This window comes from Dysidea avara, chromosome 3 (assembly GCF_963678975.1).
Source record: "Dysidea avara chromosome 3, odDysAvar1.4, whole genome shotgun sequence".
NCBI classification, from domain to species: domain Eukaryota; kingdom Metazoa; phylum Porifera; class Demospongiae; order Dictyoceratida; family Dysideidae; genus Dysidea; species Dysidea avara.
Window position 1 is genome coordinate 7,550,523 of NC_089274.1, and position 27,753 is coordinate 7,578,275.

General features: G+C 36.8%; 1 protein-coding gene and 1 pseudogene across 2 annotated transcripts; one reads left to right on the forward strand and one right to left on the reverse strand.

Annotated features, from left to right (window-relative positions):
• The first annotated feature begins 4 nt into the window (after positions 1-4).
• On the forward strand, positions 5-25,386 carry LOC136249178 (DNA ligase 4-like). 2 transcript variants are annotated; one of them, XM_066041128.1, is made up of 31 exons: positions 18-135; positions 198-291; positions 1,239-1,316; positions 1,942-2,043; positions 2,089-2,153; positions 2,465-2,588; positions 2,643-2,669; positions 3,181-3,273; positions 3,714-3,818; positions 5,485-5,591; positions 5,823-5,903; positions 6,085-6,150; positions 12,780-12,832; positions 14,203-14,299; positions 14,352-14,411; positions 15,452-15,552; positions 15,797-15,849; positions 15,898-15,936; positions 16,788-16,883; positions 16,979-17,098; positions 17,151-17,230; positions 17,751-17,856; positions 17,914-18,060; positions 18,165-18,254; positions 18,509-18,597; positions 18,697-18,745; positions 20,651-20,812; positions 22,589-22,683; positions 23,950-23,992; positions 24,088-24,197; positions 25,180-25,386. In XM_066041128.1, exons 3-31 carry the CDS (start codon positions 1,260-1,262, stop codon positions 25,322-25,324), a joined length of 2,562 nt encoding a protein of 853 aa, XP_065897200.1. In that variant the 5' UTR covers positions 18-135; positions 198-291; positions 1,239-1,259; the 3' UTR covers positions 25,325-25,386. The 2 variants fall into 2 exon arrangements, with proteins under 2 accessions (XP_065897199.1, XP_065897200.1); XM_066041127.1 differs by having other exon boundaries at positions 5-291.
• On the reverse strand, positions 8,213-11,455 carry LOC136251571 (uncharacterized; annotated as a pseudogene).
• Positions 25,387-27,753: the final 2,367 nt, after the last annotated feature.

Here is a 27,753-nt window from a genome sequence, read left to right on the forward strand (position 1 = left end):
TTTCGATTGTGGGTCTGATTTACTACTTCAGCTATTCTTACAAGATTTCTCTACTGCTCTGTCTCTATTGGTGTAGAGTTAAGCATTGCATCGCAGATGGCGTCCAGTGCAGTCCCTTCAACCAGCTCATCTGAGGTAGCGGAGCAAGTGCCGTTCTTCGACATGTGCGCACTATTAGAAAAGGTTGGCTCCACTAGTGGTACTGACAAGAAGAAGAAAATATTGAAGACGTTTGTGGAGCAGTGGAGGGAAGCACATACTCGACTCCACCCTACTGATGCTGGCACCACTGTAAGTTAAGTACGAGGTTAAGTACACACCCACCCCTTTTTCGTGGAGAAATCCCCAAGTCGATTTCTCTGTTAATCTTTTCCAAAAAAAACTGGGCTATCATATTTATTGCCTTATATATATCAACTGACTGGTGATTTGTTGGTACAGAGCTCAAAATGTTATTGTATCGCTCAAAAGAAAAACACCATGTAGAATGGACTGGACCAGCACATGTTGCTGTCAGACCTTCAGTGCTGGTCACTGTAAAGCACTAATAACAAAGTCTAGTATGGTCTGTTTCATATGAAGATGCATGTCAATGGTGCAGCGAGTAGGGCTGTACAAAGTCTCAACACTTTTGCAAAATTTCAGAGATTACATTTGTATGTCCCAAATACTACCAGTGTTAAAAAATACTGAATAAAATCTTGTATGTAAAAGTGAAGATTTATTAGTTTATTGACAGTGCAAGCTAATAGTATAACAATTAATCTTCTAATAAACCTCCTTAGCACAGTATGGTATAGAGTTTCCAGGAATTTGTGTATGAGAAGCTGCATGCTAACGTGCATACTATCCATATCCGTGAGACGTCTGAGTGTGTGAGCATATAAATCTATGCTATAACATGTTCTATTTCTATGTGAGCCATGCAAGTGTGCCGATGTACAGATTCATTAATGGTTTCATAGCAATACTAAGTAATAGACTTGTAGAATAGATAAATCCCAATTTCTTGTAGATTAAATGTAATTTCTTATGAACTATCCTTTGAGATATATTGATAAGGAGCTTTCTGTTATACTGATAACAAACCTCCAATCTTCAATTCTTAAACCCTTTCTTCTGAAGTGTTGGCAGAAAATTTTATATCCCCAGCCAGTTTATATTTTCAGGTTAGTGAACAGCTTTTCGTTGTAATCCCCAATATGCAGTAGATGGTATGTGACTATCTTCCCTTGTAGACGGACACCTTTCACTCTGCAATGAGACTGTTAATACCACATCTGGACAAGTTGAGACCAGCATATGGCATGAAAGAGGTGAGTCATATTGAAGTGTTGTGGACCTGCTAGTGTGGACACTTGCATAATCCACGCATGTAGATTATGACCAGAAAAATCAGGACACTCCAAATTCTTTTCGTGCACACAGTGGTACATATGTAATGGACTATGTCTTAATGTCACTGGATGTGTAGACAATTGAATGGTTTAGTTGTCTTATCAAGTTTACTTCAAATTCTTCCATATTGACTACACTACACATGTTGTACACAAAGGTTGTGTGGTAGGTACTACATGTCCATAATGATGTGCATGTATCAAACATGCTACAGTTTGTGACTTTCCTTTGCCTTTTCTTTTATCAGTAGTTTCACTAAGTAATGTTCTAATAAAGGTAGAACAAGCTGACTAATGGCTTCTATGCAATTTAGAGCTCCTGATACATATAATGTTGCAGCCTTGACAATCTATTTGTGGGTAGCCTTGCCAACATTGTCTCAGGTCACTAAATTGTGTTGTAACCTAACTTGTCAGCATGGTCAAACTTCATCATATTTATTTCTAGATATTTTTTTACTATTGCAAATGTGAAAGTTAGTATCTATAATTCCAGAGAAAATTGTATTGTATAATGTAATACGTATTCTCTGTACCTATTTAGGTTGTACTGGCAAAGTACTACATTGAGATACTCAACATATCCAAGGAGAGCGCTGATGCCAAGAAACTACTCAACTTTAGGGCACCCCATGCAGCAAAACAGGTAGCATTACACAATATAATGATATTGTGTATGTAGTTATTTTAGGATGCTGGAGATTTTGCTGCTGTGGCATACTTTGTGCTAAAGAACAGATGTCCCGAGAAAGGAAGGTACCATAGAAAGAGTCTGCGGGACTATGAACATAAGCCATATTTATTCAATTTGTTTTCTACTGACATTTGCCACTCCATTCACACTACACCACTGCACAGAATACATCTTTAGTAATTGTGGGACAAAGTATAAAAGAATTGTCCCTTCTAGCATATACGTTCTTTTCAAGCCTTTTTTTTATATGGGATAGATATAAAAGTTAACATTATCTACATTCCCTGCCTCTAGTATTTTTTTTTGCCATTGATACTTTTGCTAGTACAGCACACAGTGCATAACATAGTTTTGTTGCTTGTGTCTTTTGTAGTTTGACTGTTGCCAATGTCAACAGCTACCTCAATGATTTGTGTATGGCTAATACCAAACGGGACAGGCCAGCCATGAAGAAAGCACTTCAAATGTTACTGAGAAACACCAGCGCCTTAGAACAGGTAAGACCCGGTGGGTTGTGAGTGTTTACTTGTGTGTGACTTTCTCTCGTATAGAAATGGCTAATCCGGATCATCATGAAGGTAACAACGTATTCTATTACTAAGTTTTTGTTTTTGTTCTTTTTCTCTAATTAATAGAGAACAAGATGCGTACATACATGACACAAGAGTGAATGTTTTGGATAAATTTTGTGAGAGCATCTTTTTGATCCTCAAAAATGTATAGCCATACACCTTGCAGACTGCAGTATAGTAATTGTTGATTCTCACATAGTTTGGATATGTGAATTGCTTTTTTCCCGTTGATTGATATGCAGTGACCCATCTAATCTAATAGAATGTACGCCTACAAATACTCTTTTTGAACAGTCATTTTAATTTTGAGGGTACAAGGGGTCAGTTTGTTGTAATAGAAAATGTATAGTAAAATTTGTATGCATGTGTGCATTGGTAAGTTGTTACAAATGTTGTAGCGAGTATGCCTATATCATAAATAGTTTAATAGACAGACACATTAACATTTTGGTTGGCAATTTTCCACTACAATTGTTAGTATGTTATATACTGCTGAGGATTACATGGATGCTTGTAGGAGATGAAGACTGGCCTCAGTGAGAACTCTGTGTTTGCCGTGTTTCATCCTGATGCTGCTGATCTCTTCAATGTCTGTAGTAGTTTAGACAAGGTGATGGGATATGTATGTATGTCTGTCCTGACAAATGCATGTCACGCACACACACACGCACACGTACACACGCACGCACACGTACACACGCACGCACGCACGCACTCAATCTACTATTCTTTGTACTATGGTATTTGTCATCATGGTCAGTTTTAGAGAGAGCCTTGTGTTAGTTGAAAACTAACCAAACTTTGCCATGGCCAATTCCATTAGTATAGTACTGTTATAAGGTTTGCATTATAAGGCACATTTCCATGGTGTCTATTTGGTGACCTTTACCTTGATAGTCTTCAGCTTTCTAATCTGACTTTTGTATTGAGAAGTATCTTGCACAGGTCAAGCGAACATAACACAGTTGTAACTTCATAACACGGTTGTAGCTTCATGAGGTATACTCAACCGTCAATAGACATTGCTCATGGCATGGTCAATTGTTTTAGGTGTGTAGTGACCTCCGTGATCCCAGTACTCGCCTGAATGAGACAGCCATTAGCTTGTTCCAGCCATTCAGGCCAATGCTTGGCCAAAGAGCAGCAATAGATCAAGTAAGTAGTATCATCTTTGTGTTGTTTTGTTCATGGGAAGACTCTATTAATACTAAATATCATTAATTGTAAAATGAAGAGTAGTGAAACAAGAGTAGCTATGTGGGAAAATCCAAATTACGTTGGCATGTTACCACCACCATCTGTTGGGATTTCACACATAGATCTTGTTTCACTACTTTTTTTATTGCTGGAACTTTTCTTCATTTTTAAATTAATAATTTACACTAGGGGTTACCAGTCATAATAATTTTATTTTACAAAAAAAAGTTAACAAACAGGTACACAAAAAAATTTGGAATTTTCAACTAGGGTAGGGCCCATACATGTAATCAAGAGTTAATAATAAGAGAGGATGTAATGTATTAACTTTTTTTTGTCATACGTAGCATAGCTATGATATACACATGTAGCTTTGACTGCTCTATTAGAGTATCTTGATCTTGCTGCTGAACTACACAATAGATTAAGGAGATAATGCCATGTCTTGTTTTCTAAATAGCTGATTGCAACTAGTACTGCTAGATCATTAAGGAGTACATTCACTCAGCTCAGATCATTAAGGGTGCAATGACATGTTTGGCCAACTAGCCTAGACCAATGGTTTTTTAATCACATATTTTTGCAGGCGCCATCATTTTTAAAGGGGAACTCTACAATGCAGTACAGTACTATATTCCTACTATTATTAACTCTTGGTACTATGAACTCACGGTGTATGTGTTTACAGTGTGGGTTTGTTTGTGTGTGTTTGTGTTTGTGTGTTTGTTTGTTTATTTTCTCACATTGCTCCAGTCTACCCAGCTGTATATCGGTGGTCTGGTGTCAACTGGGGAAGCAGCCAACCTAGCTATAATAACAATAAGTATCTGGTGTTTACTGGAGAAGCAAATTCCCAACTGTTCTTGCCTTGTTTAACAGTGTTTGGATCGTTGTGGAACTTCAGATTCCTCAACCTCTCTCAGTGAGGCCTATACAGTCCTCCTGTGGGTTACTAGTTCTGCCCCAGGAGGATTTTCCTGCACAAGGCTCAAGTGCCTGAGTGGTGCACAGGCATCCCAATGTTGGTTCACTGGACAAGGAGTGTTTTGCACAGCTGCCATAGGCTTTGCTTTACTTTAGGCTCTGTGTGTGTGCTTGTGTGAGTATTTGTGTGTGTGCGTGCGTACGTGCGTGCGTGCGTGCATGTGTGTGTGTGTGTTAGTGACTCGGTTGAGAGTGTGCTATATACATAAGTGTACAGTATTTGTGAATAGTGATAAACTGTTATGTGTACAATGTAATACTTGAGCAACTACATACACTTGAGTTAACCTGTGTACTACACTCACAAAGGAAACCAACCACTTGAGCAGTATTGAAAATTTTGGTTACTAGTGGTGAAAAGGAAGCCGGACCTTACAGTACCATTATGTTGTCACCAATAATATCTCATATCATTGTCTTTGGTGATACCATAATCATGATTCAAGTAATGTAGTCGTGTTTAAATATACCACTGGGAGGATCTTAATTATACAAAGGACTTGCATTAAATGAATCCTGACACAAGAACCAACACATCCATTAGAAACACATAGAAACAATGCCATCAGCTGATCTTAATGGCTTTACAATGTCACTGGTAACTTTATCCACTAAATGTGTTACACAATGTATTGTCTAGGTGGTGAAATTAATGGATAATGATGCTTTCTTCATTGAGACTAAATTTGATGGAGACCGTATGCAGCTACACAAGAAAGGCTGCCAGTATAAGTATTTCTCCAGAAGGTATGTACTACTATCTCTGTATACCAGACAATACACAATGCCCACACTACACATACACACACAACACCACACACACACACACACACACACACACACACACACACACACACACACACACACACACACACACACACACACACACACACACACACACACACACACACACACACACACACACACACACACACACACTATTTGTGCAAGAATGCTGGTTGTTTACACTAACTATAGTTCTAAAGATTATACCAGTTCATTTGGTCTTACTGATAAAGAGGGAAGTTTCACACCAAACATCCATCATGCCTTCAACAGGTATAATACCTGTATGATAATACCTCTAAATGAATCTTTATACTCAATTTGTAATCATGTTTAATGCAATGTGCTTGAGTGATATTTTGCCATACATGCAGTGATATGTTATTTGCTTTATAAACCTTTAGCACACAAGAGTTTTTATTATTTTATTTTCACATATCTATTGTTCCTCTAGTAAAGTTGACAATTGTATATTGGATGGAGAGATGGTTGGCTGGAATGCAGCTACTGATAGTTATATGTAAGACATAATAATTGCAGTTATGTAATTGTTAGTTTCTAAAGCTGTGGTAAACTACGTAATTGTCATATTGTGGTTGCATGTAATTGTAATACATACATGTAATATCATTGTAAGGATCATGGAAGTTTGTGCTCTCTCACAAAATATATTGACCAGAAACTGGCCTCCAATAATAGCAAGAGTTCATAATATAGAAATCTCTATATTAGGAATTCTTGATAATACGTAGATTGCTATATTTGTCTGTTAAACACAGCTACTCTATGGTCACCATAGTCACAAACAAATCAGAAGTTGTGCTGTTCTATTTTAGTCAAACTATCCCAGCAGTCCATCATCTTTATGGACACTTACACGTCTCTATAATTAATTGTCGTGATTTTGGTGTTATACTCCTGCACTACTTTTAATGGTAACATGAGTGATTGTTTGCTATCATATGAATGTAACTAATAGCCTAGAAACTGTATATAACTACAATTACCATTCACACCTCTTTTTTTTGTTTGGTAATTCTTTTACTACTCCTGCAGAAAACATTTTTACTCGTGCTGTGTATAGTTATAGATCTTCAAAACAACATACACTGTTCAAGAATCACTATAGCCACAAGTTTGTTTTGATAAGTTTAAGACTTTCGAGGGGACAAAATACTAATACCTGCAAGAAACTACGACAGTATGGAACATGGACTTTACGGAGAGAGTGACTCATCTAGTTTGTTGCAACATGACAATGAGAGACACCAACCAATGTCAAAGTTACGATACTATACGATACCAAAGTTTGAATAAAAGCTGGCCATCAGCCAATTTTGATAGTGCATGTTAAAGTGTTCAGTTATACTTCAAACTTTTATGTCATGCATTCTGCATGTTACACAAGAGTTAACTAGCAGGTGACAAACAATAAGTACTAAAAGCATGACCTTCCTTCTGCATATATTGCTGTAACTTGACTGGCCAAGCAACCTTTGAAATGGCTTAGCACTTTTGTTAAAGTGTCAGGCAGTGTGTCCACCAGCATTCTACTTTGAACTATGCTACAATACCAGTTTTTTGTACGTGTACATGTTTATACAACAAGCTCAAGAAGTATGATGAATACTACCCTTGATGCTGTAGTAACATTGAATATTTGTACATATAGAATGACAGTTATTCTTTTATTTGTGTTTTGTAACATAATTTAATTGGTGAACCACTTGCTACTGGTTAACTACCCACAAACAGGAAGAATCTGGTTTTAATTATATACCCAGTTGTGAGCACCTTGCCCTCCCATGGTAAAATAACGGTTTTAACTATTGGATCCAGAAACATGGTTCCAACTATAGACTTTCCCTACTCAGACAATTTGAGAGTGCCTAAATGAATAAAGTTAAAGTTCACAGAGAAAACTTGCCTTAGCTCAGGACCCCTTATAAGTACCTAAACAATCACCATCAGTTGACAGAGATTGGATACTGTCAAACAATGATGTTGAAAGCGATCCAACATGGGGCTGCAATAACATGTATGTGTAGTTGTGTACTGCAAACAGGAAAATATTATTTTGTATGCTCGCAACTTTTAATACTTAAGTACGTACAAAGTTTGCACCATACTGCATGTATGAATGTGACCACATGCTTCACAAAGCTGCCTATTGGCCCAAGAGTAAGGTGACCAATTGTAAATCCAAGGGTTCTAATGCCATTGTGCATGCAGGACTGATCTATGTGATGAACAGCTTTAACACATCATGTGAAACAAGCTTCTGTATACATATAACATACTGATTTCCTGTAACTATACTAATTTGAATTGTTGTGCAGCATGTAATTTTATGAAATTCATGGCACAGACCCTTGTAGTACATGCGAAATATGTAGATAACTTTATATCAACTTTTGATACTGCTACAAATACTGGTTGGTACACAATAATATTTACAAATACTCAGTAGAAGTATATATACATGTATATTGTTGGTGGTATAGTAGTAGCAGTAGTATTGTTCCTTCTATATGCCCTACTCTACAAAAGCTAAAGCTACTTAGTTCAGTTACATTCAAAATTTAACTAATAACTCTTTTAGTAAGCATCTCATCTAGCATGGCAGGAATAAGTGCCTTCTCAAACACAAGTGACAAAAGATCATCAGGGTTTTCAGTTTCCGGATACTGATGTAAAGCCCACTTGATGTAGACAAGGAACTCTTTCCAGTCCACGTAACCATCTTTATCCATGTCAAGTGCACTCATCGCTCTTTTGGTACGGGTACATCAGTAGCATCCAAAGTATGGTTGCATGAAGCCATGATAAAAGCTATCAAACCTCAGCCAATCATCACCTCTCTCTTTGCCACTCTCATCGTTATCATAATCACACCATGCTTTTTTGATCTCACATATTAGGTCATCGTGGTGTACTTCATCAAGCTTCATTTTAGAAATCAAATCTGCCATTGCTTCAGTAAGCTTTCCTCCAGCACGGTCAAACAAGATGGCAAGGCCACAAGGACTTGTGTATTCCTCCTTTATGTCTTGGCGAAGATCTACAAGCATCTGTTCTTTCATCTTTGTGGCCATTGCTTCATTGAATTGTTCATTTTTTCCAAACAAATTCTCCAGCCGTTCAATAATCATGTCTGTTGATGCAAGGGTTGTAATGCGATTGGGTGCTTTAAAGCCAAAGAATTTGGCCATGTCAAACTTGCCAACACCCCAGGTGGCACCAAAAACCATATCAAGAGCACGCTCTCCATAAAGAACTTGTTTTGGTTGTGGAATTTTTCCAGTTGTGTACTTGGTGATTGCTATGGCAACATTCCTTATCTGAAGTAGGGTCCGCAACGCAAAAAATAGATATCCTCCAATCAACTACCTAACTATTGTCATGTGTTAGGCTAAGTGTAACTTGAATAACACCAGCGTGGCAGCCAAGTTTGTCACTTTCTTCTGGTAGAAAATGATACAAATGTCTTAAAATCTCGTGATTTTTCGTTGCAGCAGTTCGTAGGGTTCTTCGTATGCCACGATATTCACTCTAAACATTGTTCAAGTAGTCTATCATCAACTCAAAGTATTGGTGGTTTGATTTTATTGGTCAGTTTCCGGTGGCAGCACGATCTGTGCAGCTTTTTGGCGACAGACAAAATGTTTCTTGCTCTGGAGCACAGGACAAGCAGAGCAGCAACTGTGCCGTGGGTCAGCAATGACCAGTACTAGGTAAAGCACCTGCATGCGGAGTATAGTTATAATTGAAACTTGTTAGCCATCTGGCTGAGCCATCTATATGCTGAAATTCGGCCAAAATGACACGATTTTTGCAAACAAATACCAGAATGGTTGATACATCAGTGAGATTGTCTCTAACAGCAAGGATACGAAGCTTATAAACACCTAACAATACAGCTATCTCGCCCAGTAAATGCATAGAGCAATCCAATGCATGAAATAGGCACTCACGTGATCGAAATTCAAATCGCGGAAATACCCATGAAATCGCTTTCATTTCTGAATAGGAACCATGCAGTGTGCTCCTTTTGTAAACATTTGTGTTAATTGTTCACTCAGGCGTGGTCTGGGCCAGTGCAGGTGTGTTTTATGCTGTGATGGCATCATAGAGAGAGTCTCAGACTGCTAGGCTAATCGAGATATTGAACCTAATACACACAAACTGATTGCCAAGTGATTTTAATGTCATTGGAATAGATTATGATTGCATTTTCCGAGATTTGAATATCGATCACGTGAGTGTCTATTTCATGCACTGGATTGCTCTATGCGTTTACTGGACGAGATAGCTGTATTGTTAGGTGTTTATAAGCTTCGTATCCTTGCTGTTGGAGATTGTCTCACTGATGTATCAACCATTCTGGAATTTGTTTGCAAAAATCGTGTCGTTTTGGCCGAATTTCAGCATATAGATGGCTCAGCCAGATGGCTAACAAGTTTCAATTATAACTATACTCCGCATGCAGGTGCTTTACCTAGTATTGGTCATTGCTGACCCACGGCACAGTTGCTGCTCTGCTTGTCCTGTGCTCCAGAGCAAGAAACATTTTGTCTGTCGCCAAAAAGCTGCACAGATCGTGCTGCCACCGGAAACTGACCAATAAAATCAAACCACCAATACTTTGAGTTGATGATAGACTACTTGAGCAATGTTGAGAGTGAATATCGTGGCATACGAAGAACCCTACGAACTGCTGCAATGAAAAATCACGTGATTTTAAGACATTTGTATCGTTTTCTACCAGAAGAAGGTGACAAACTTGGCTGCCACACTGGTGTTATTCAAGTTACACTTAGCCTAACACATGACAATAGTTAGGTAGTTGATTGGAGGATATCGATTTTTCGCGTTGCGGACCCTAACTCAAGGCAGTTGTATTTCTCTAAGACTTTGGTATTTCCAAGTCGAATCAAGTTCATTATGGTAACAGAAGAGCAAGCGTGACCCAAAGCAGCACCTTCTTCACATAAGCTGGCCCATATACCATCCGCACCACCATTGAGGCAATCAAGCTGCGCAGCAGTCTGGAGGTCCCACTTCTGGTGAATGTGTACAAGAAACTTCCCATCTGTCCAGCCATTATCTGCCATGGTCCTCCGCACGCTGGCAGTCCATGCTTCCAACTCCTCCGGTAGGGATTCTCCAAACGGGTCTTCAAACATAATACCAAAGGGTCGGTGTTCTGCAGGTAGCATGGAGAGAAAACAAACCACATGTAAAAGGCGTTCAGGAGCAGTGGCCATAGCTTCTGGAAGATCACGTAAGTTTACGAAGATTCGTGCGTTCTTGCTAATCTTATCGTAAACATACTTCATCCACTTGTAGAGCAACTGGCACATATCATCTTTCGTAAACTTCCCCTCCCAGTCAATAGCATCATCTGCAAGATCGACTTCGAAGATAGTGTTTGGTATTCCGAACCCCTCGTTCTTGCACAGGCCAATAGGAACAGTCTCGGTGTTACAGCGACCATCTATAATCCCTTGGGTGACCTCTGAAAACAAGTAGTAGTAGGTGAAGTCATATCCCTTTGCTTTTAAATGTCTTGCGAAGTCGTCGTCGACGCGGGTCATGTTTGAAAACGAAGCGATGATTATATCCTTGATACCGGCTTTCTTCACCTGTTCCAAAATTCGAACCTTGTTGCGCAGAGTATGGCTACGTATCTGGCCTACTGTACTCTCGCGGATGGAATTGTCCAATACGAATAGATCCAAGTTCTTCAACCTCTCTCGCCTTTGGGTTTTGATATCGCTGATTTCCTTACGGCAACGGGCGACCTCAGCGTTGATCTTATCCATTGCGTAGCGTATAATGGCTATAGTGCTTTGCAATAGCGTGCTACCACCTATGCACTCTTTATACCATCAACAAGCCCAGATAAATTGTATGCGTATACGCAACATTAGTAATTAGCGCAGGCCGTCAAAGTGGTGGTTATGTAGCTAGTTTTTCATTCCTATTCCTTTCTCTACCTTATATGGGTGCACAAGACTGACACAGGCTAAGGCCGAAATTCCACTACTTTTTGCACCCATATAGTAGAGGAGCACCGGGTCCTTTAACTTTCAGGATCCTTGATATCAACTTAGTAAATGCACACTTTTACACATGCTAGGTATTTATTTACCAGTTTCTGCATGTACTTTAGCACTGGTGCATTTCTTGCAAAAAGCATAAAATAATTATACTGGTGGGCATGGCTAAATACAGAACAACAGTGTCTAATAATACGACAGAATTGCAAATTTCATACTTCTAAAGATATCCAAAATGATTTTTTTGGTCATTGATAGATATATGAACTCGGGTATATTGTATATATAGTTAAGAAAGTTTAATGGTAGTAAAATCAGTTTAAAAACTGATAGTTTTCTTTGAACATTGCATTTATCAAACCGAACATACTATTTATTGCAGTTCTCTAGTGCTATTAATCCTACATACCTGATTATTGGAGGATAATTGCTGCTTAGTGTAGGCTACTTTGTGGTACAACAAGCTTAGCTGCTGGACTGAGCAGCAGCTGTTTGAACACCATATTGGCCAATAATTGTTAGTTGTCTCATACTCAGACCATATTACCTTGGGGGTGGCACTTATTGATAGAGATTATAAACACCCCCTCAAAAGGGTCTGGTCGTCTGCCCATACCATTTTTGTTCTGAAAAATCAACAATTTTTGCTGTGATGTTCACCTACTTCTAAGAAGCCTTCATCCAGTGTTGATATTGTGAAGTCCTAAAGTGTACAATGCGCTCTGTACCTCATGACACAAAGACTTCTTTGTACTTTCAGAAAGTCGGTTAACATCAATTAACACATGACAAAAGTTGTCAATTTTTCGGAACAAAAATGGTATGGGCAGATAACCACACCTTTCCAAGGAGAGTGCTCATAATCTCTAATCAATAAGCACCACCCCCAAGGAATATATATAGTCACATAGATTCTGTAGTTTTTCTGCATTACCCTTTATACGAGTAGTCTATACAATTTTCACTTCTGAAGCAGAAATTATTGGAATTAATGCGCCAACTTTTTATGTAGCTAATTTACTTACTTGTTTACACAACACACATGCACATACACACATGTTCATTCAGTGACGTATTTTCAATACAGATCCAAAGGAGAGAATGTTGATGTAAAAGCTCTTGGACACGATGAAGAATCAGGTACTGACCTTGTATGTGCATATGATGTGTACAGTACTATGCATGCGTGGACAATTAACAATTCTGATTTACAGTTGGACAGTAAAATGCTTACACTTTGACAGGCATACACACATCAACGTTGAAACCGGGTCACTACTGCTGACCCGGATGACCCACTGACCCAGATGTGACCCGGATTGACCCGGATTAATTAAAACCGAGACGTGTTTCGGCTAGCTCGAGCGAGCGAACGAGTCTACATTTTGAGCGTTCGATTCGTGTTGAGTAAATATTGTAACTTCAGCCTAGCTGTAGGTTGAAGACCAAAAAAAAAAAGGTGTTCACCTACTGACAATAGCTACCCCTCACCATAGATACCTTCAGTTTCGTGCTACATACTATACTTACTAACAAATGAGCGTGGCTGAGCGTATGTTGGTAATGCGATAAGTGGGCGTGGCTCACGAAAGAGCTACGCGATAACGTTTATAAGTTTCCACGTCGTCAAATGAACAATTTCGTTTCTCACGTGATCCAATCCGGGTCAGACCCGGATAAATTGTAAACCGGGTCAGACCCAGATGACCCGGAGTAAATGTGACCCGGATGACCCGGATGACCCGACCCGGTTTCAACGCTGACACACATAGCTACATACAATTTTCACATAAAAGCTTTTATTTTCTTTTTGCAGCTTTCCACAATGTCTAGTATATCAGAACAATTTTTGTATCAAGTCCTCTCACCTGGTTTATGTGTCATGTACTTTGTTGTATGGAAAAGCTGTTGAATTTTCAACAGAGGTTTTCCAGTGTTCTGATAGACATAATGCAACAGACACACGCATTTTGTATTTAAAGAACTTCATGAGTCAATCAAAGTCAATATAAATCATGCGTAATCTCACCAGTACCATATAGCCACAAATACGTATTAATAGAGTGTCTATGCAGCAAGTATTGCTTTAGTAAGCAGACCTGACAGGTTGAAAATAACTTTAGTCTGTAACTTTTGGTCAGATGGCATGACCATGTGTGTTAGTGTGTTTTTACCTTAAAATACTGCATGTGGTTATATATGTCTAAAATGTATATGGTACAGAGTACAGTTTTAACACCATTTTGTTCTATGAACTATTAGTAATTCATGGCTTCCAATGGTAATTTAATAATTCTATAAAATTGTAACCTTAAACTAAATTAGAAGTCGTTGTTGGATATTTCAGTTTGGTAATTGGCTATGTTGGTGATGATATACTTAAGATTACTCGTTACATTGCACCCAATGAAAATATAATCTCCCGTCCCTCCTGCACCAGAGTTTTGAACTCATACATGTGCAGATGACTTGTAAACTTCAATGTATTTGTGGTTTAATTTCTCCCATAGATGTCCAGCAGTGTTTTGTAGTGTTTGATGTACTGTTGATTAATGATAAGAACTTGGCCAACTGTCCTCTACATGAGAGAGTTAGTCACCTTCAAAAGTGAGCAAGTTTCCTAAAATATCATTCATGCCATATTGAAATATGGTAATAGGATATTTTCGCCAGTTGATGGATACTTGCATATGGTAGAGCGAAAAAATGCAAGCACTAAGTAAGCCAGTGTATTTGTACCCACTCATGTATATATGTATGTATGTATGACGTACGTATGTATGTATGCATGCATGTATGTATGTATGTATGTATGTATGTATGTATGTATGTATGTATGTATGTATGTATGTATGTATGTATGTATGTATGTATGTATGTATGTATGTATGTATGTATGTATGTATGTATGTATGTATGTATGTATGTATGTATGTATGTATGTATGTATTAGTGTTGTTTTAGTAAGGACTTTTAGTTTTAGTTTTAGTTATAGTCATAGTCAGTTTCGTCAATAATTTTGGTTATAGTTTTAGTTATAATAATTTTTCATAATTCCTTTTAGTTATTGACTTAGTTGTGGTTATGTTCTCTGTGTTATTTTAGTTTTAGTTATAGTTTTAGTTAAAAATGTGAAAATCTTTTAGTTATAGTTTTAGTAACATTTCTTAGAACGTTTTAGTTTTAGGTATAGTTTTAGTTGTACATAAGATTTCCTTTTAGTTATAGTTTTAATTATAGTATTAGCTAACTAAACCACCATCAGGTCACAAACTATAGCATATATCAATGTTTGGATGCTACATATAGCAGTACAATTTCATTCTGTGCTTTGTTCCACCTGTAGAACATATATGAACTTATACGTGCAGTGGTCTGAGCAATGTAGTGTTGTTTTAGTAAAGAATTTTAGTTTTAGTTATAGTCATAGCTAGTTTCTTCAATAATTTTAGTTTTAGTTATAGTAATCTTTCTTAGTTATAGATTTAGTTATGGTTATACTGTCTTTGTTGTTTTAGTTTTAGTTATCTTTCTTAATTCTTTTTAGTTATAGATGTAGTTTTAGTTATAACACAGATTTGCTTTTAGTTATAGTTTTAGTTAACTAATACATATTTGCCTTACTAAAAGTACTTTTAGTTTTAGTTATAGTTAACTAAAACAACACTAGTATGTATGTATGTACATATGTATGGATGTATGTGTGTTTGTTTTGTGTAAGTAATCGTATGTGAAAACAGCTGAATCTATACTCATCAGGGAAGAAGTAGTAGCATCGCTGAATGAGGCAATAGACAGCAGAGAGGAAGGATTAATTATTAAACATCCTCACTCCACTTATCAACCTGACAAAAGGAAAGGTACCATAACTCAAACACACAAAATCTTATGTGTAGTTAAAAAATAAGGGTATTAGTTCATTTATAATTGAGTAATAAGTCTAAGTTTGATTTCTGATGTGTAAATGCACTTCAGCTACAGTTGTAATGGTCACATTAGGACCAAAATATTGCTAAGTATTTCCTGATGTTTTTCTGCAAAGTTAGTAATTCAAAGAGTTAATTAGAAAATGAGTTACTATGTTATAATTTTACCACCTTGTAGGTAGCGGTTGGTTAAAGATCAAACCAGAATATGTGGACAGTTTGAGTGACCAGGTAAGACAGTCATTTATTTACTTCATGTATATTCGTTACATCATACAGTTGGATGTTGTGATTGTGGGAGGATATTATGGAGTTGGGGTAAGAAGTAACATCACATCATAATACTGAAACAGTTTTACATAATGTTGTGGGAAAATTTGCCAATTGCTTAGTGCAATGGGCACTCCACTGACTCTTACCTGTGTATCTGAACATAAATATTTCTGTTCAAGTACTTTTTGTTAACATACAGTATATGCAGGGTGCTGTATGTTTTATATTCTATTATCTTAACACTTTATCATTGCCTCAGAAATACATAGGATTCACATAACAGGAGGTCTATAGGCCTTTTCATTTTACCGTCTAATGTGGATTAAATGATTACACATTGAATGCACTTCAGCGTTAAGTATATCACTTCCAATGTGAAGTAAATGAAACCACATGGGAAGGTGCTTTTATGCAGACCAATGTAAATCAATGTAGCAGTGTTGCCTTCACATGATGCACTTTGCATAAAAGGCATGACAACAAAATGGTGCATGGAGTAGGCTGGAGTTGTGAAGCTATGACTTTGTAAGTATTAATATCACTCTGGGGCAAAAGCAAGGCACAAGAATAACTTCTAATGCCATACTTCTCTCTTGTGATGTTGTATACTTCGCAGCAGTTCTGTTATTCTAAGCGGAAAACATCACCATTCTTGTCTAGCAAGAATACAATTGTATACGTACTTCCATAGCAGAAACTAAAGGGGACACTGTACAATATCATTTTCTTTTTCTTGGGGCATAAGTAAATGCGCCTTCCTACAAGTGTCACTTCCATAACATTTCATCATTGCTACAATTGGAAATGGTTTAGTGTTCAATACTCATTTTGGTGAATATCCTTTATAATTTCAGCATTAAAGCATATCGAAGTACAATGGTGTTTTATTTCTCTAGCATCGTGCTGGGATGGTATCTCACTTCATGTGTGCTGTAGCTGTACCCACTGAGACACCTGGTGCACATCCTACTGAGTTCCATTCCTTCTGTAAAGTGAGTTCCAAATCTGTGAGCCTTTATCTAATGAATTGTGTTTTATCAGAAATTTCATAAACATCAAATACATTACATAATGTATTCCCATATAGGTTGGGTCTGGTTACACTATGAATGAACTAAGAGAGTTAGGTAGACAGTTACAACCATACTGGAAGGTGTACAATCCAAAGAAACCACCAGAGTGCCTCCTACTGGCTGCCGGACACAAGGTAACACTTATTCACATTCACATTGTTAGTTAATTGCTTTACTAATTTATAGGAAAAACCAGATTTATGGATTGAGCCACGGAATTCAAAAATAGTTCAGATTAAAGCAGCTGAAATAGTTTCATCGGACAAGTAATATATGCCACACTTTAGTAAACACTGTGTAATGTAAGCTTGATTAGAGAGGTTGCATCCAAAGTTTTAAACCAAGAATTTATTCCTATATAGCTCAGTCACCAATTGTCAAATACTCAGTAGAAAAATTGCCACATAAATTAAAAGTGGCAATGAAATAATACATATTGCAACCTAATTACCATTGGGTAAACATTTAGTTTATCGAAAGTATTTATACATGTACACCAACTACATTTTTTAAAACTCAACAACTCAAGTTGGATACTCTACAATGTCAAATATAGTGCAAAACACCAAAAAAAACTGTTTACCTAATCAATTTTGAGGGAAATGGTATGACCAGAAACATACCACAGCTCAAGTAAAAGCACAACAGTATACATACTTACATTTCTAAAGTGTAAGAGTACCACCCAAGTTTCAGTACTAGTTCAGCTCTCTCTATCCTTTTATTCTGAGCATACAACATTTCCCATATATCTACACTGCTACATATCTAGGTAATACGTTACAGGTACAAGGTTGGGATGACTTTGAGGTTCCCAAGACTGGAGAAGGTTCGTGATGACAAGGAATGGTATGACTGCATGACCATCACTGAACTGGAAGAACTCAGAGCTGTAAGGATGTTTGCCAAATGAAATCAGTATTCTTACAGAATCACTTTATCCCTACAGATAGCCTCAGGTAGGCTGACCTATCAACATGCAGATGGAGAGGATGGTGCTCCCAGTGCTAAGAAGAGAAAAGTGGCCACAAGAATTGAGCGTCTTAAGGGTGTGGCCGCTCAGTTTAAACAAGTAGATGCCAGCAAACTAGAACAGGTAAAGCATCATAGCTGCTAGCATTTGTTGAAAGAACAATAGCATACAACATGTAAAGTAAAAGCAAGTATGACTGCAAGAGAGTAACAAATGCCATTTTACAGGTATCTGGGATGTTCAAGGGAAAGGAATTCTGTGTCATAAATGGACCGCCTGGCTTCAACAAGGCTGCCATAGAAACTAAGATCATTGAAGTGAGTTTCAAAATGTGACAAAATATGTTTACTAATTCTAGTGATGTGGTACAGCAATCCATATGTAAATAATTTAAATATGAGATTTTTGTAAGTATAAAATGTGGCTGTCACACTACATATAACAGTTTCTCAACAATTCTATGTATCAGAGAGGTCACTTATATGCCCTGATTACACTTTTATAGCAATGACCCTAATTCTGCCAATATCATCATCATTTTCATAACAAACATAATGTGGTTACATTACAGCATGGTGGTACAGTAGTACAGAATCCAGGACCGGAGACTCACATGGTTTTGGTGTACAAGTTGGTGGTTAGGGCCGACAACATTATCAAGTGAGTTATGGATATGCCCTTTTTAAGTACATAGCACTGTATGTTGTAGACATTAAGAAAATGTGATAAAATTTAATGTTCAAATTCTCTGTTTTGTAGAGTTGAATTGTATGACGTTGTGAAAACAAGCTGGTTGCAGGAATGTCTGGTAAGCCCTTAACTGTAGCACTGTACACACACTTTATGAACTTTCTTGGCAATGTGACTAGTGTTCCACCGATAATCATATCGATATCAAATCAGAGCCAATATTTGCTGTTAATAATTACTAATTAGCTCCCGTATTGCCTCCAGTCCCATATAAATGCCTGGTCTTGTTTAGTGACTGGGGTATAGAGCATTACAACAGAAATAAACGCTGGGTTAACTTCAGTTCTCAAATAAATACTTTTTGCAGACAATTCTGTGCAGTGCCACAAACAAACAACAAAAAGTGTTTTATGACTTGCCTTGTATGCTGATCAAATATATATATCAACTAGAGTCAACCCAGCATATGAAGTTATTCCAAATAATACATGATTGCTGGTCTTTTATATAAATACTGGTTCCAGTCCTGTTTATTCGCCGGGATAGAAAGTTGCTTAAAAGAAATAAATAAGGCTGGAACAATTGTGAAAATTTATCGTGTCCAAGTAATCTCTAGTGTTACAATGATGTACTAGCAATTACTAACCACTTGTAGCCATACTGTACTATGTGTTTTATAATGCACCATAAGCAGTTTACAGCTTTTCAAGTAACAGTAATAAATATGCACACAGTATTAAATTTGAATAATGCTGACAAGCAAAGTGCATTAAATTGAAACTCTACATCATTATGGTGTCTATCCTTGATGACATGTGATGTGAGCTGATAATTTTAGCGAGTGCTTGAGTACAAATTTTTACTATCTAAACACAAGAAAAACTGTCTGAGTATTTGCAGTATTTGTTTCAGCCCTAGAAATAAATTCCTGGCCATAATTTGAGACAATATGGTATTAAACTACTCCAATATGTACTTAGTAACCAATTAATGAGGGTCCGACACCACCCAAAAATTGCATGTAAGATTCCAAATCTCACCAATTTTTGCAAAGATTTCAGATTCCAAGCCAAGATTCCAGATTTCAAAATTCGAAATTTACTTTGCTGGCTACACATATATTAACACTTTTTATTCACTCAGCTGGCTTCCAGACTAATTGGATCACTGGTGAAGCTTGTGAAAACATTTCGAGACATGTGCATAGCGCTCACGTGACTAAATTGATTGCAATACAGCACACGAGATAATATACAGCATATTTACAAGAAATATACAGAAATAATCGGACTTGAGAACCTTCATCGAGATTCCATTTTATCAGAGATTTCAGATTCCATTTTTGGATTCCAAGTGGTTTGTGTTGGATTCCAGTTGGTGTCAGACCCCCCCGCCAATAAACTCATCAGAATTACCATCATAAGTGCTAAGCTAGCAAAATTTAGCGGCAGGAAATAATGTTGAGCTAAAAAGTAGGTGCAGCTTTGTATGTTAAATATTATGTAATGGCAATTGATTACACTCGCATGTAAAGATCGAGATATTCTAATAGAGCAGTCACTACATAAATAATCTTATAGAACAATTACGTGTAGCTAACTCGAAAGTTAAAGTATTACACTAATGCAAATGAATACTGTACAAGTAGAAGGATACCATTATATCATCAGTATCTGTATCAGTGAAATGCACTACTGTGTATCGATATCAGATCGGATCTGTATTAGTGGAACACTAAATAGAACTTCACAATTAACTTTGGGTGGTCACTTTTTTACTGGAAAATAAATTAGTCTGATTTGTAAGTTTTCTATCACCATTAATACAACATGATCTTATTAAAAATTGGGACATGCTGCTCCTTATGTGTATGTCTTACTATGTAGTTTCAGTCCTTGTTTTAGCACATTCCACATGTATATAAATTTATATATGTGTGTGTGACTGTTCTATTAGAATATGGTACATGACTATAAAGTTAGTTCTTAGTTAACTATATGTTTCACTGGTTACCATCCACTAGGATTCCAGTCACTGTGTTCCACTACTGCCCCATCACATGTGGTTTACCTCAGCTAAGACCAAATCACATTTTGCACAACTCTATGACAGACATGGTGATAGCTACTTTGAGGACTGCACTGAAGAGTCACTGAAGCAAATCTTCCAAAAGATCAGTGAAGAGGTACATATAGTCAGACTACTCTTTCCCTTTGTCACTGACTAAGGAACAAAGGTCTAGAAAAGAAAAGGGTTACTTTTTCAATTGTCTTAGTGCTCCACAGCATGGGTGGAGCACATAAAGCAAGATGTTGATTTCTTTAGAAAATGCAACCTGTCTTTGAAAGGAGAATGTAAACCGTTACTCTTCATATCCTACAGTACAGTGGTACTGTATAATAAAAATCATAAATGTTTGTACTTTTTCACAAAAAAAAGTATTGACCACTATCCAGCCTCACAATACCTTTAAAGTGTCTTGGCAGTGTTGGTTGGGTATAATCAAGCTCAAAAGTGGCCCAAAACCAGTTTTTTTTTTATTTGATGAAATTTTTTACTGACTGACTTTAACTAACTGCCTATCTGTCTGATGCCTTCAGACAAGCATAACAAATAAGGCTACAGGAATTTTTTTTTTTTCAACACGACAGGTGCCTTTTGGAATATATATACCTCAGTAATGTATACTGCACCCATCATAGAATTACCTTTGTCCTCCATTCACTGGCAATGCTAAGTGTCATTTTGTGGTGGCACACCAATGGTTTCATGTTACCCTGTCACTTAAGAATAAAATGGAAGTTATTTGTAATTTTTGTGCCATGCCTCTCCCTTGTTTCACTGTTTTATATTTCTAATTGAGCTTTAAATTCTTTCTTGTACTTTTTTCATAACAATACCGTATAAGCAGAAATTTTGGCGTAGAATTAAATTTGGTAATTAGGTGAATGGTTACAAAATCGCCAAATAAAAAATTTTGCCGTTTGCGTTTCTGTAAGCAATAGAATTGCACGCGTGTCGAGACCTGCTGAAAATCAAAGCTGTGTCCACTTTTGCTATTATCATTTTCTTCTTGGCTGGTGGTTTGTGTGGCAAGTCTAGATTTCTTTTCAATGGCTCCGTCTGTTCAGCCTCTATCATGAGAGTCTTTACTATATAGCCGTTTAATTTTGTACATGTCGCGACTCTTAAATATAAGTAATTGCAATCCAACTTGTGGAATGGAGGTTGAAAATTTATTTGATCCATATGCAGTAGCCATCACTGAGAACGAGATTGAGAAAGGAAGCAATGTGATTGGGCATAATATTCCACACAAGATCTCTGCTGCGTGCTCTCTCTTCCTGGAAAGATGAGTGGCCCTCGAAATTATCGACTTTGATCTTCAGTTTTCTTTTGCCTGATTTTATACCACAGCTGGTAGCCATGTACACACTTTTTCACCACGTGTAACTCCAGCTGGAATTCCATGTCGTTGAAAGGCTTGCTGACACGCACATTTACACATAATACATTTCGCCAAATTAATTTTTCGCCAAATGCAATTTATTGAGGAATCGCTAAATATTCAGTTTGCCAAAATTTCTGCTTATACGGTAGTATGACTGTTGAACCTGCACATGTCGCAATGAAATAAAGAATGTCTCCAGGCTAATTGTTTCATCTGAGCGCTACCGCAAATTGACATCTTGTTTTGTCAGCAAAGATAAATGGGAAACTGCAGGTAAATCCTGTATTGTGCATAAAAGGCACATGTCGGGCTGAAGTAACATCAGACAGTGAAAAAATCAAGCCCATAGCCTAGCTGTTATGAAGTGATATTTTGGTGATACATGTGGGGTGTGTATTTCGGTGAAGTGTTCGGGTGACATTTTTGGCAAGAAAAGCCCAAACCTTCATAATCCCTAATATACAGTACAATTGTACTGTACGATTAAATGATGCACTATATATTTTATAGGGCACTGCAGTGAAAGCAGCTCCGGAAGAAATTGCACTGATTGAAAGCAGATACTTCAGTGATGAATCACTGCACGGCTTGTTCAGGCAATGCAGGTATATGAAATCATTGTAACATGCACGGGCACATATGATTTGCCTGATATATACATGCAAGTGGGTGCACTTGCATATATATCAAAAGTGCCCATGTTACAAATTCCACACCTGCAAGTGTAGGAAACTGCAGGCATGCTTCGTGAGTAGTCCACAGAAAACTTTAGACCCTGTGAAGTGTCACTATATTAAGCAAGGATATAACACAGTTTCATTAAAGAAGTCTGATAATTTCTGAGAATGCATGGAATGAAATAACAAAAAATGGAGGTAGTATATCAAAAATAAACTCGAGGACTATATTTTTGATATACTACCCGTTTCTCATTAATGCATTCCTAAGCACTGATAGTGGTATATTTATATTTGTATATGTCTTTTTTTTTGCTACCATGATTATCTTTACTGAATGTTGTATTAGAGTGACTGTACTATTAGAATACCTTGATCAGGCACTTGTTAACTTGTTTTTATCCTTTTTCCTGCTTTGACTGGATGGTTTTAAACTACTGAAACTCTTAATTTATCCACTTAGCATGTAATTTTCAGCCCATTCACTTAAGCATTTTGCCTGGTGGGCGTGGCAATAATTGCATGAAATTCCATCAAGTGGTTTTTTTCCATGGCAAACCACTAAAATGCACTTCTTTGATGGTTACTTTATTTACAGATCAAATTTCAACTTACTCCTTAAAGCAGATTGCCATTTAGACATGACTTCTTTATTGTGGAAATTATCAGTCAAAAGTCTGCAAATTTTCATTGTATTTGCACAAAAATATCCCAAGTTTCATTGGAGTGAGGTGGAGCTTTTGCATTGTTTTTGTGAAGTGTGCTGCTAGTAGCCATACATGTACCTGTTTATAGGAGACATGAAAAGTCTGAGAAGCATTCCTATGAGGCTTACGTACATGAAATGAACAGAGTTCATTTTTACCCCATAGATATTTTCAGCTATAAGGTTTAACAACTGATAAAGCATCCATTTTGCTCCTTGCCTCTCTCCTATCTGATTAGTAGGATTCATACAGTGGTGCTGTAATGGGATGGCTAATTCACTATTTTTGTTTTCCCTTCTGAATTCTGCCATCAGATGTGTATGGAGATCTGGATATTCCAAAGGCTGATGCAGTTAATCTTCAGCAATAACATTAATTATAATTACGTTATTGTTGTTCCTGTTACACATTGGTGTGGCACACACCAACACACTACTGTGTGCTTTAAACAAGTGTGTTTGTTGTTAAAATGCTGTCTCCTTTACAGGTTCTATCTTGACAAATATGCTGATCCCGGCAACACTGCATCGGTAAGTTTTTTTTTGTTTTTTTTTGAAATTTAAGCTTTCCAAACGCAGAATTTAAGTTTGGTTTACGTTATATGTTTCTCTTGTCACTATATCAGATATTACCAGACAGCCCACTGGAACTAGTTGGATTAGACATTAGATTACATGGAGGTGTGGTCACTGATCACCTAGATGCTCAAGTGACCCATATTGTGTTTGATGAAAAGTAAGACATTTTATCAATTTTGTATTTTTACTTCCTTCTCTCCAACTTAAATTTCTATGATATTCCTGCCTCTGTGCATGAAACCAGTTTGAAAACAGTGCCTGATGTTCATGCAATATTCCCTGCTAGTAAAGATACTGAGTGTATTCTTACATTTTGGTTTCTTTCCAAAATAGGTTTAAAGTAGCATTGGTTTTGCTGTACGTAAAGTTCTAAACATTACACACTACTGTAATGCTGTTTGGGAAGTTTTTTTACTTTCTCGCAAAAACCTATTGATTAAAGCTAGACTCACAATAGCTTTACGGCACCTTGGCATAAAAGTCAAGTGCCTTCAGTACAACTCAAAACACTTCTGCTTGATTGTTGTCACTACCAAATATCACCTAACATGTCCTATGTATGTGTCCCATTTCTTTTTGTTTGCAGCACAAAGGTGTTGATTCACAGTAGCATATCATGGCTTCATGTACATATTGATTATCACATAAGAATAAAATTATGATTTGTCTGAGATTTTGTCACCTCAGCTCCAACAATCAAAGTAAGCGGATTAATTCTAGGCTATCTTTATGTTCCTAGGACTGTTTAATGGCAGAACGTAGTTGAAAACTATACAAAGCAGCAGCTACTATGCTTATTAGTATAAAGGCACATTAGTGCCATTCTTTCCTTTGATGTGGTGTTATAGAGGTTCACCAATGGTGAATTATGCTACAAAAAGTCAACAAACATATTGCGAGAAAAGTCCCGATAGAGTAATTAGGGGTGTAGGTGCAAATTTAATTCCCACCTTAGCCATGCTGGTTTATTGCTAATTATGTGTAATAATTAAACTTGCATTTTAGGTGATGATCCCTCTTGTTTAAGCACTTTCTATTGTAATGACCCCTACTAGTTTGTAGCTAAATATTTTGTCATTATTGGCTGCTAGTGTTTAATACATGCAGTTATTTTATTAATTGGTATTTGGCTATTGCAGTGACCTGTGCAGGGTGAGAGAGTTGCGGAAGTTGGAGAGGAGACACACAAAGAAACATCACTTTGTGACATCCAGTTGGGTGACTGCCAGCATTGAAGATCATATGATAAAGAATGAACGAGCCTATGAACCCAAAACAGACTAAAATTGTAGTGTACTGTAACTCTTTAAGTCCATTAAAATTATAAATTTCAAGTGGTAATTTTAGTCAGTATTCCCAACAAATGTACTAGTTTTCCTTTAAGAGGGTGGACAAATTCATGATTATTGATTGTTGACTTTCTAGCCAACAGGAGTACTGACTATACATTGAATATCTGCAGCATAGTTAAAGTTCTATGACAGGATGTGTGATTTTAAAGGTGCTGTGATATACAGTGAAGCAGAAAACATAACTGGTGATAAAGAATCAGGTGCAAAAATACCCCCAGGCCACCAAATCTTATTGGAATGGCAAAAAGTGGACATTGCAGTGCAATAGGGGGTCAAAGCCAGTTAAAACTCTAATAGAGCAGTCAGATTGAAGGTTATATGATGAAACACCTTAAATACTGACCAAAGATGATTGCATAATTATTGGCATATCTCGCGAGCATTAAATTATAGATGATTTTTGAGCACTCCTCAAAATAATAATATTCAATTTTATGAGTATCATGAGATCTGATGCCTACAACTAGAAACCTCCTTCAGAAATCCCTAGAATTGCCTTTTTGTAATCAGTAACCATTTGTTGTTTGAAACTTTAGTAGTTCATAATGTTACTACTCCTAGCTACATATTTTATTATGATGAAGTGAAATGTTTTTGGTTTGCTCAAACTTAAAGTTTCTGCCATGCAAACGGTTGTTTTGTTGATTAACATAGACATTCACTACTTTACAGCCAACCAGCTTTTGCGTATCATTATTGTTTACATGTTTCACTCCGAGTACTCAAGTAAACAGTTTCAGTATGGCATTCAAAAAGTGTAGTGATGGTGGCCTATAGTTGTTTTACTTTGTTACATTGGCTGGTTTGCACTGTTCAGCTATTCATCACAACTGTTTTGACATATATACAGGACATGTATTAACCTACCTATATCTAGCAGACTTTTGATCATTGTTCAAAAAGATGGACCTTCTGCAAATGACTGTGTTTGTGGCAATTCATATTTGTTTAGCCACAGCTACTCTGGTATTTTATGTACAACCTGATAACTCTACCAATGTCAGTTGTCCATCTCAACCTTGTGCTACACTCAGTCAATACTTACTGGATAATAATGGTACACTACCTGTTGTGTCTAATGTTGAATATCACTTCTTACCTGGAGAACATCAGGTCCCTAGTGATGTTGTACTACAGTATTTAACTAAAGTTACCATAGCTGGAGCTACAAGTAATAGGCCAATGTTGGTTAGTTATTCTTACCAGTCAAAATATCTTCTAATTATCGCTCACTCACATAAGGTGAAGCTAATCAACCTAGTGATAAAGCAGTGTAAGGCATCCAGTAATGGTTCATACTTGTTTCTAGGTTCATCTACTTCCTCTAAAGTAGAAAATGTTGTTTTTTTCAGAATGCGGATTTCAAACAAGCAATTTATTTAGAAAGTCGACTATTAAAATGTTCATTTTGACCTGCATCAACCATTACATGTTTCTGCTGTATATCTGTATGGAATTATTTTACTATATGACAACAAATTTTGGAAAAATACACATACTAACAACACAGTGGAAATAGTTGATAGTATAATAACTGACAAAAATTTAGGTGGAATAATGATAATGCTAGAACAAACAAGGTACAACATAAGCATTGTGCTGAGCAATTTACAATTTTATGGTACTCAAAAAATGGCTTTGCTAATTATCATTAAAACTTTTGCAAAACTTCTGATCAAAAACTGCACCTTCATGTTAAATCAATTAATCTTCTCTGACCTCTATAATTCAATGCTAGTGATTGCCATGAAAACATTTAACGTCACTATAACTTTCTTGAACTGCAATTTTCATCAGAACAATGGTTGGCATTCAGTGATCTCAATACTCACTAGTGTTGTTCAGTCCCATTCTGAAAACTCTACCTGTCCCACTAGACCAAACATTATCCTTGAAGGTTGTGATTTCATCAACAATGTAAGTCCATTGATATAAGCTACTGTTGAAACTAACATTTTCTGCATGTTAAACATGGCCATCATCGGCCCTAGTTTTGTAACTGGAAATAATGGCTTAAATAATGCACTAAGACCAGGAATTGTAACACTGATGAATACATTTATTAAAATAATTGGGCCTGTCTTAATGTCTCATAACAGAGCAGCATATGTTATATTGCGTCAGTATAATTGTGATATGTTGTTTAGTGAAGAAATTATGTTTACAATGTCTTGATAGTATTATGTATATCTATTCTAGCACTGCTTATTTGACAGTGATGGAATATTCAAACATTGTATTCACAAATAACAAAATATCAAATGATATAATTAGTTTTCAACCATTTGATCAAAGCAACCCTTACATGTTCTGTGGCTTTCAGTATGTAACACTAAACAATGCATCAATTGTATCGAGTAA

Excerpts from the sequence above, each read along its gene's own strand:
- LOC136249178 (XM_066041127.1), top strand. The coding sequence starts at position 97 with ATGGCGTCCAGTGCAGTCCCTTCAACCAGCTCATCTGAGGTAGCGGAG. Across the intron at positions 292-1,238 it reads CTACTGATGCTGGCACCACT|ACGGACACCTTTCACTCTGC; the intron begins GTAAGTTAAGTA and ends CTTCCCTTGTAG. Across the intron at positions 12,833-14,202 it reads TGGACACGATGAAGAATCAG|ATGTCCAGCAGTGTTTTGTA; the intron begins GTACTGACCTTG and ends TTTCTCCCATAG.